Below are 10550 nucleotides of genomic sequence, written 5' to 3' on the forward strand. Positions count from 1 at the left end.
TGTCAACTGCTCTTTCTAATCCTGAAGGAAAATGAACAGTCCTCATAAAGGTCAGAGATATGACGACAGTACATCCTCGAACCAGCTTCTGCACTGTACAATTTACACACTCACCAAAGCATCTCTACATGATGTTGGTCATCAAAACATGAAATCTGGATGAAACACGTATAAACAAATGACACAAAATGTGTATAAATCCTACATGACTTTAATTTGACTAGCATATGATTCAATATAAGAACTTTAAATGATTTTTATATGAATATCGGTTATTTTCTACTAATGCCATACACCAATACTTTTGTCATGTAAAACTCATATAAGACTTTTTACAGTATTCATAAATGACACAAAAATCCCCTACAAGTTGTTTGTATGCTATTTAGTATGAAAGTGGCCATAATCCTAAGTCGAGTGTATTGGGCTTACATGAAACACAGAAGGTAATTCTGGCCAATTACAGTAAGGAAGATTTATGGATGCTGTATATGTTTATTTCATACGGGAACTGGTCATGGAGACTCTCAAACATGAAGCAAACATGAAGAGTTGCAGCTCTTTCTGTCAAGTTCTGGTTTCTCCTACATGTGACACTATCTCCTGTTTTCTCCCTCTGTCTGGGCTATGGGAGACGCAAACCTTTTCTGATTAAAAAAACATCCAAGCCCAGTTAAACCATGCAAAAATATAGGAAACATAAGAAAATGTGTTGCTCTGATGAGACCAAGATTGAACTTTTTTGCCAAATTTGTAAAAGGTATATTTGTCCCAAAATCAACACAGCAGAAGATTAACAGAACAGCAGACCCTCAGTGAAGCGTTGAGACGCAGCGTTGAGCTTTGAGACTGCTTTTCTTCAGCTGGAACTGAGGATTTAGTGAAGATGGAGGGAATCATGAGGAGCTCCAAGTACCAGTCGATTTAGACACCGCTGAAAATAAAGAGGACTTTCAACTTTCAGCACGACAATGACCCGAAACCCACATCTAAATCAGGAAAAGAAAGACTTCAGTAAAAAAGATGAATGTTTTGTAATGACCGAGCCAGTGTCCAGACCTCAATCCTATTGAAACTCTTCAGATCGACCAGGTCACAGATGACCTTTCACAAGAGATGACTTAGCAATTTAACAGATCATGTTTGAGAAGAAAAGTGGGAAAATATTCCTGAATCAAGATGTGACGAGCTGATAGACTCCTTTCCAAACAGACTGAGTAATAAAACCAAAGAGTGTTTCAACTAAGTATTATTTCAGGGGAGTGCAAACTTCAGCAGGTCATTTAAGTTTTTATTATTCTTATTAGTTACCTACCTTTTTTCTCTAACATATGTCACTTTGGTTTTCAGTAGCATTGCATAGGTTGTAATTTTTACATTAAATGTGCAAAAGTTTTTTTTGATACATTTTTTACATCACAAAAACCATCCATTTGTTTAATAGTTTTTTTTTATATCCACTGAAGACAAGAAGCGTCATTTCCAAAAAGTGTCCAGCAGAGGACGCCATCCTCTCACAATGACTGTCTCACAAACGACTCTTGAAAAAAAAAAATCTCAGACATTGAAAAATATTAGTTTAAAAAGGTTTTTTTTTAAAAGGTTTCAGATTTGTCTCTACTTACTTTAAGCAACATTAACAGTTAATTTTATTTAAAGATATGCCAACTGTATCATTTTATAAAGCATTCAAAGGAAACTGATGTGTGTCTATATGCGTCTATTAAAAAATGTGTTAAAATGTGTCTATTGAACTTAACTTGGCTTAAACTATTCTTTTCTAGTCTTGAGGAAATATTACCCTGGTTTTGCCATGTTGTTCATATTTGAGTTCCACGGTAATGCCATGTTTGTTTATTTTTTAACATAACCATCATAATACCATGTCTTTTTAACTCGAAATATAATGTACATGCACTTATATATGAATAATCATACAGTTCTATCATATCAAGGTATTACCATCTGATGTACCACTGTAATATCACAGAACATTTTGTTTTGAGATGTTAGAAACAGTCTTGATACAATAATTGATCATGGTTACTATAATTTGGTTTTTATGTTAAGATTTACAGATAGTTTCACTTTGACATGGGACAAAAAATAGAACATTAAATTATGAAACAAATATTCTTGAAAAAATCATTTATTGAACAAGCATTATATTTTATATTACAATATAATTATAGCATATAGATTTAGTTATAAAGATTATTATTTTCATCTATTTCATATTAGGGGTGTAAATTCATTGATTGTGTTTGACAGGTGTGATGATCAGTGGAGTTGAGTTTTTACCTCCATCATTACGGCCTGGGCAAAAATATGGATAGAGTTTCCCAGTGAAAGACTGATGAGTGAAAGAGTAGAGATGAGAGCTGGACTCCACATCATAAAAGGAGATCAGACCCTCCTCATAATCCACAAACACACCGACCCGCTGCGGCTTCACTCTCACACACAGAGAGACACGAGGATCAGCTAAGGCTTTATATTCATTCCCATTCCTCAGCCACACAGTCCAGTATCCATCACTGGGACTCAGTGTAATCTCTCCCTTCCTGTTAATGGATTCTCTGACCACTCCTAAATCCCAGGCAGTCTTTCCCTTCACCTGCACCTCAAAATAAAATCTCCCTGAGGAGAATCCCTCCTTTCCCAGGACATTTACACATGCATCAAATCTCTGTGGTGTGTTTGGGAGTTTCTGTGTAATGTCTCCATGTCTCACTTGTTTTCCATCATCAGACAGGATGAGTTTAGGATGAGCTGTATCAGGATCCAGAGTCACATCCACTGAGGAAACAGACAATATGAATCACAGACTTTAGTGCTGATGTGTGTAATATGTAATGAGTGTGTGATCATACTGTCGGTCAGTGATGAAGCTGTGAGTATCTGAATGTAATCTAGTGTAGGTCAGACACACACTGTACCTGCATACTGCTGTCTCCTCTTCACTTCTGTAGAGACTAAAGACAAGAAAACATCAGCAGATCTTTCACATGTTTATGAGTGCAATTATAGACAATATTTAAGGTTATATTTAAAGAATTATGAACAACATCATGTTTTATCTGATCAGTGTGTGTGTGTGTGTGTGTGTGTGTGTGTGTGTGTGTGTGTTTTAGCACTGTAAGCTGTTGGAGATTCAGGCCTGATATTTCACACACATCCTCTTCTCATGAAGATCAAATCTGTCTCTTAAACACATGATGTCTATTCACTTGATTTTCTGCTTTTGTGGTTTTGGTGAAACATTTAAAATGATTCTCTGCTAAATTGATTTGCAAACAACTGTTTATGAGAAAATATTAAATATGAAACGTATTATAATGAGTTTGCATTGAACAGTTGAGCTGCGTTATCTAAATTCTGGGTGGCAGTCGAGAGAGAAGAGTTACCATGAAAACCGCAGCGTCCTAACACTAACACTAACTCTCTCTCTTGTTTATTGTTAAAGTTAGTTAAATTCATAAAATGTCATGTCATGCTTTAATCTCCAATTAATTTGTTTCAGTTGGTTATCTATTTCATTAATAATTTTCTTATGACATAAAGAAGTCCATTAGAGTATCACTTACCGGAGTCATTTACCTGAGATACTGACCTGAGTTCAGCCAGTTGTGTGAAAGAATTAGAGCATTTGTGCACATTCTTAGGTTTTGTTTCTCTATCTATTTACTTATTAATTGTGATTTGTTTTCAAATATAAAGTATTTATATGTATTACTTATATGTATTTATATTTTTTTCAATACATTTATCAATCCTGTGATTTAAAGTCTTAAAGACTCTGAAATTCAACATTTATCCTCAGAAAACAGAGGAGTGCTTGAGTAACTACTAACTCTCATCTCTCTCATTTATTAAGTTTGCTTACAGTCCCTGTAACACACATGAACACACACTTCTCTTATTTAAGCTTGATCACTCATTCTTCAACACTGATGCTGTTTACTATATAAAAACAGGGCAAGAACTTTTGAGTTCATGAGTGAGAATTTGAGGGAGTGGTACTGACCAAAATTTCACGATTCGATTTTGATCTTGATTTAATATCTATACAAGGATATGGTTAATTTTTCTCAAGGAAAAAATCTCTCAACTAATGTTGTGAACTATACAAGGAACCCTGTCAACTAGTACATTATTATTAAAAGTTAATTAACAACTGGTTTGTGTACAACTGCATTTTAGGAAGTTTTAATAATAATAAAGTTATAATAAAACATTTTAATGGTATTAGAGTAAAAATATAATTCATATAGTGCTTTTTTGCTCCTGTCTAGAGTACATCTTCTCACAAACTACTGGACCAATGTCTTTCTGAGGTAAATGTTACGTGACAATCAGAGATATGACACATTTCAGAAGTTGTTCTGGTTCTTTCAACACCTCTGATGTCATTCATGTGTGTTTTGTTCTGTATCTAGCAGTGAAGAGGAAGAGATGATCGGATCATGTGCCACTTGAACTGAGGCGACAGCAATATCTCACGCCAAAACGGTATTTATTGTTTGAATTTCTTAATAAAACTTACAATATTTGAAAGCTAAGACTTTGTTTCATATAGTAAAGTAACCTGCTCTTTCTTGTCTGTCCGTGTCCTCTTCGCTCCGCAATGTTTTTTCACTGTGTGTGAATATGGATGTGCGAGTGAATGCTTGAGTGTCAATTGTGTGAGTCTCTCTCTGAATGTCTGAGTTTTCAGTCCTGATATAAAGATGATAAATATATGTATGTGTACGGTGTGTTTGATATTGCTGTACCGGTGTGTGTGAGTTTCTCCTGTAGAGAGTCCTGCAGTTTAGTCAGAGCTGTCCTCAGACTCTCCAGACTCTCATCAGTCTTCACACTGATCTCAGACCAGTTCCTGGTGTTTGTGGAGCTGCACAGGGACGAGTAAATCTACAGCAGGAGAGAGAGAGGAGAAATCCTTCAGCATGGGGAGTGTTCTGGTGTCATTATCATTGATCAGAGAGATGTTGACTGACCTGTAGGAGGTGGAGGTGATCTTCAGTGTGTGAGAGCTGCTCCAGCTCAGTGTTTCTCATCTTTAGCTCAGTGATCTCCTGCTCCAGCTCTTCAATGAGCTCTTCCTCCTGTTTCTCTGCTGCTTTCTGCTGCTCCTCCATCATCTCCAGCAGTTCAGTCTGACATCTCTCAATGGAGCGGATGAGATCAGTGAAGAGCTCCACACGGGCTGCTTTCTCCTTCTCTGTGTTTCTCTGATCAACAACACATTATTAGTGGACGTTTGATCACTGTTATTATTTCTCATATTTTTCAGTGTTTTCAAAATCCCTCATTCTGCAGCGTTTGCACTGAATGATTCCTCAAATCATGTGTCTTGTTGAGGAGAGATGTGTAATTACTTTACTAAGTGATCAGGGAATCACAGTGTGTGATCAGAGTGTGAAACTGCTTTTATACAACAATTATACAACAACAAGAGGAGGAGAAGAATCTGTCAATGAGATGACGTGTCTGCTGCTTATATGCTCATAATGATGATTGACAGGACTGAGTGTTTAGGCTCCTCCCGAACCTTCATTTAGTGCTGAACAACGACTAATCGCATCCAAATAAAAGTTTCTGTTTACATAATATATGTGTGTGTACTGTGTTTAATTATTTTGTATATATACACACGCAGATGTATATGTTTAAGAAAAATTAATGTATGAATACATACAGAGTATATACATGCAAATATGTCATACATGCATATGTGTTTATTTATATATAGTATTAATATTAAAAATAAAAATAATTATACACAGTACACACACATATAATAATGTAAACAAAAACTTTTATTTTGGATGCGATTAATTGCAATATATGGTTGCCCAGCACTAAATTAAATAAGTCAAATTGAATTCTTTTAAACTCACTTTTCTGACTTCTGCTGAGTGTTTGACGTCTTGAATCTTCTTGATTCTGTCCTGGATCTCCTGCTGTGTGTCTTTCTGTGTCTTCATCAGTTGAGTCTATAGACAGAGAACACATAATATGCTTTCATAACTGATTCATTTATATATTAAAGAACATGTGATCCTCATGATAAGAGCCATTTAAAATCAGTTTGTCAGGAACTTCTACCTTCTTCTCTTCACTCTCCTCTTCTAGAGGAACAGTGTTGTGGTTCTTGTGGTCTTCCAAAGCACACATCGGACACACACACGTCTGATCATCTCTACAGAACAGCTCCAGAGGTCTCTCGTGTTTCTGACATATATAGTCCTCCAGATTATTCACAGGATTGATCAGTTTGTGTTTCTTTAAACCTGCCACTCTCAGATGAGGCTCCAGGTGAGTTTCACAGTAAGAGCTCTGACACACCAGACACGACTTCAGGGCTTTCTGCTTTCTGTCCTCACAGACGTCACACACAACTTCAGCTTTTTTCACAACTTCAGCTTTTTTCTCAGGACTTTTCTTTTTATAGTGATCTGCGATCTCTCGGAGTGTGGTGTTGATCTTGAGATCAGGTCTGTGCTTGAATGTTTCTTTACAATATGGACAGTTGCAGGTCTGGCTGTTGTCCCAGCACTTATTCAGACAGGTCTTGCAGAAGTTGTGTCCACATGGAGTGCTGACTGGATCAGTGAACACGTCCAGACATATCGAGCACTGAAGATCCTCAGTCAGTGAACCGCTGGAGGAAGACATCGCTGGAGAGAACAAAATAGTCAATAGTCACCTATTACATAATGTTTTCCATAAGGGAAATATTTTGGAAGTCATGCAGCAATTCTCTAATTTTCTGTTTACCTGGAGGTAAACTTGTTATACTCCCTCTCCAAGTCTCTCTTCCTTTTGATGATAATGATGGCGATTCTGCCATTGCTCGTCTCTAAAGCCTTGTCAAGACAAATCACAACAAACTAAACTAGGCATTTCTTATTAGAAAAGATCAAATTATTAATTATCTCCACATAATAAACAGACGTGTTTTATGACTTGTTTAATGTAAAGTTTCACCTGCTCAGCAGGTCTGTCTGTCTGCGAGTAATTTACTTCCTGATTCTCTCCGGTTTTATATTGTGTGTGAAAAACACCAAACTAACATCAAATGTCAGTCAAATCAAATGATTTAAAATACCATTTCAGTGCAGTGAAATAAAGTTGTTTAGTAATTGACATGCTTAAACCTGGTTCTGTTCAACTTATTCCAGTTTGACATTAACCTATAAACCAGATCACTTCCATTAAACCTGTTCAGCACAATCTCTCTTATATTTCTATCTCTTACCTGTGAGTATCAGATGTGTCTACAACACTCTTTGAACAGATCAGTAAATATTCTGTTGTTTAAAGAGGTTGATCGTTTCAGGCGTCCATATTGGATCAGTTTCACTTTCTCTGAATCTCTCTCTGAACTAGTGACGTCAGAGCTCCTCATGTATTCACCATAGACAGTAAGAGAAGGTATTCACACGTTTACATTTGCAGGGATAGTCTTATGTCTATGCTATTTAGTATTTACCCTGGTTTCTCTTCCTTTTGGTGAAGATTCTGCCATTGCTCTTACGCTCTTTAATTGTGTTTTAAATTCATTGATGGTGGGGAAACATAGGCTACTTATTTTAAATCACAGTTGAGCTACGCTATTTAGAATTAAAGAAACAAAAAATCAAGAAATGTAAACATGTTCAGGATTAGTTGAAAGAGGCAGCCAGGTTTGATCGGGATTTAAGATAAATTCTGCAGGAAAGTGGATCGAGCCAGAGCTGAGAAACTCTGCTTTAGTTATGTTGTGTGCAACAAAATGACAGAAACACACAAAGTTTTCTTTGCAACCAATCAAATGACATAATTTTCATACAATTCTGAAACCATTTCAGTGCAGTAAAAAAAATCAAGTTTGTTGAGTATTTGACATGTTTGTTCTGTTCAACTTATTCCAGTTTGACTAATCTACAGTAAGGTCATAGTCCAATGTAGGCTATGTATCTGTAATCAGCTTCCAGAACAAAGGCCGTTAAACTTCTAACCATCAACTGGGACAACTTCTAGGACTGTTCAAAGTTAGACAGTGGGTCTTCCCTATGATATAACTGTTTTGCTGTATTTGAACTGCATACGGAAAAATAATTTCCACAATGGTTCATGTGACAATGCCAAAAAAAAATGCATTATGCATCTGCAAGCTATTGTAGTCATTTAAGAAGATACTCTAGATATTAATAGAGTAATGAGAGATTTATAAACACATTAAAAATATGACCTTTGATTCCTTTCTATTTCACACAAAAAGCAGTCATTTCCAAAAATCTCCAGTAGAGGTCACCATTCTCTCACAATGACTGCTGTTACCAGTGTTTTTGATATGTAACAGGTATGTATTAATACTGTTATTCCCCACTGTGCCTGCAGGTGGCACTGCCAATTGTAATTGTTGCATAAGTAGAGAATATTTTCTGTGTTTTTTGTTTTTTACACCCAAGTACTTTCTACATGTTAATGTTGAGAGATATAACAGTTATGTCAGATGTGTTGCAATTTTTTTAAGACATAATTTTATATTTTTTTCTTTTTGATATCAATTAGTTATTTATAGTTTAGTACACACAGAGTTGGGCAAATTCAATCCAATTTGCTTTAAGAATATCCATTAAGTTGTTAAATTGGCAAACGGTTAGTCCACTTTTTCCTTTAAAAATAGTCTTGATAATATTTTTTTTAAACATTTACATATCTGTCCACATTTTCTGCATCATCTTGTGACTTGCTTGAAACATTTACAATACGTATTATATATAGGCCTACTCTTTTGGCCCCCCTTCTTAGATTTTCATATTTTGAATATTTTATCCTATAAAGTTACTATAGGATTTGTTCATTCAGGTCAATCCTTCAGAGTCGCTTCGGTTTTAGCTATGAATCAATCACTGAGCTTCATAATCTTCTGTGTGCCTGAGAATGCCTGAATGGCTTTTTATTGTATCTACTGCAGTATCTAATTTGCTCTATTTGACAGCAAACATTAATGACAGTCATGTGGGCCTATAAGATAAAATCTAGATGTCACAAAAATGCCAGGATGGTTTTCTGCAGAGATGTGATTCAGTCATCAGTTTGTTTGTTGAGCTTACTTGCATGGAAAATAAAGTCATGACTCATGAGTCGATACTTGAGTCACATCAGTCCATCCTGAAGGTCAGTGAGAGCACAGGCAGGGTAGATAGGCTACACATCTAATGATTGTGATGAAGTGCAGATAGTGAATGTGTTCTGGGTTGATACTAATAACTGAAGTTAGATGGTCTTTCCAGCTATCCACGAGTGTTTACAGAGATTTTACAGTATAAGAAAAAAAGCTAAATTCCAAAGACTGAAACAAGAGATGAGAAACCATGTTTAAAAAAAATCTCTACACCACAGCATTTCTGATTACTGAAAATTACTGTGATTAGGATCCATATGATCTGCAGAGGAAACTTCGGTACATCCCCTTCATGGTGAGCTCAGGGAGATAAGAGCGCTGTGCTAGAAAAATAATGTCTGTAAATGTAGGTGTTGTTACTGGCTCTTAGACCAAAAGACTGATCTTTAACGTTTGATATTTGACCATTTTACATGAGTTTCCACTTGCAGGATTTGTAGTCACAAAAAAATGAAAGCAATTATGCATTAACACACAACACTAACACTTACGTACTTCGCAAAACAATAGTTTAGACAAGGTAAAGTGTGGGAATATTTGTAAGATAGCAGACAGTTCAGTTCAAAATACCACTGTGGGTTTTTTTAATCATATTTGAGAGTTCTGTCAGCAGCACATGAGCCTATATTAAACACACAAAAAAAATGAAGATTGATTTCATACTTTTGGGGAAGTCCAATGACCATGTGCATTAGAGACATGATCTCTCTCATGACGCCTCTGTCTGAACCACTGAAACTAGAAAAAAGATGTATCATTACTCCGGTGTATGACGACTGTCATTCCCGAAAGAAGCACATCACATGATAATCATATTAATGTAGGCCTATACTAAATTAAATCTGGAAAATGACTCGCATATTTTTATTTCCCTCTCAATAAAGTTCCTCTGAAATCCTCTTTCACCCAAAAGGCCTCTGATTACGTGTATCTATCAAGGACATCTACAGCTCTGCACGTGTGTGTCCTTTTCTGACGCCTATGCTTCTGTGGAGTGGTTTGTATTTTTCCTATTAAAAAAAATAATTAGTCAATAAACCCTATACAAAATACATAATTCTTTAGCCTAACATGTTTGTTTTTCTAATTGGCAGTTTTCCCCTTCATCTGTTAAACCACTTATATATGACCTTTACAGTGTTATTTTATTTATATATTTCACTGCAACTTCTAAAACGTATGCAAAAAAAAATTTAATAACATAGATATTTTAAAAGACTATATGTCCCTTTATTTCATGTCAGGTTTTATCAGTATATTTCAGAAGTCAAAGTTCAGAGGAATAAGAAGCTTTTCAATGTGCATGAAGGGTATTTTCTCATATTGAAGATAGCTCTTAATTTATCTTAATTAAAATGTTTCACTCATTTAA

At 35.7% G+C, this 10550-nt stretch overlaps 2 protein-coding genes across 3 annotated transcripts in view; one reads left to right on the forward strand and one right to left on the reverse strand.

Moving 5' to 3' along the window:
* The window catches only part of LOC120483790 (E3 ubiquitin-protein ligase TRIM39), a 210250-nt gene that overhangs the window by 86107 nt on the left and 113593 nt on the right, over window positions 1-10550 (forward strand). The gene's annotated exons all lie outside the window — the stretch shown is intronic.
* LOC120483459 (E3 ubiquitin-protein ligase TRIM39) lies at window positions 2134-7379 on the reverse strand. 2 transcript variants are annotated; one of them, XM_089122572.1, is made up of 8 exons: window positions 7265-7379; window positions 6784-6872; window positions 6112-6683; window positions 5904-5999; window positions 5001-5234; window positions 4776-4914; window positions 2940-2966; window positions 2134-2799 (listed from the first exon to the last, which is right to left on the reverse strand). In XM_089122572.1, exons 2-8 carry the CDS (start codon window positions 6854-6856, stop codon window positions 2252-2254), a joined length of 1689 nt encoding a protein of 562 aa, XP_088978698.1. In that variant the 5' UTR covers window positions 6857-6872; window positions 7265-7379; the 3' UTR covers window positions 2134-2251. The 2 variants fall into 2 exon arrangements, with proteins under 2 accessions (XP_088978698.1, XP_088978697.1); XM_089122571.1 differs by having other exon boundaries at window positions 2940-2975.

This window comes from Pimephales promelas, chromosome 18 (genome assembly GCF_988280905.1).
Source record: "Pimephales promelas chromosome 18, fPimPro1.hap1.1, whole genome shotgun sequence".
NCBI lineage: Eukaryota > Metazoa > Chordata > Actinopteri > Cypriniformes > Leuciscidae > Pimephales > Pimephales promelas.

Coding starts and splice junctions, on each gene's coding strand:
- LOC120483459 (XM_089122571.1), bottom strand. CDS start 6,856: ATGGCAGAATCGCCATCATTATCATCAAAAGGAAGAGAGACTTGGAGA. Junction 6,684..6,783: donor TATAACAAGTTTACCTCCAG/GTAAACAGAAAA, acceptor TGTTCTCTCCAG/CGATGTCTTCCTCCAGCGGT. Junction 2,800..2,939: donor GAGGAGACAGCAGTATGCAG/GTACAGTGTGTG, acceptor CTGTTTCCTCAG/TGGATGTGACTCTGGATCCT.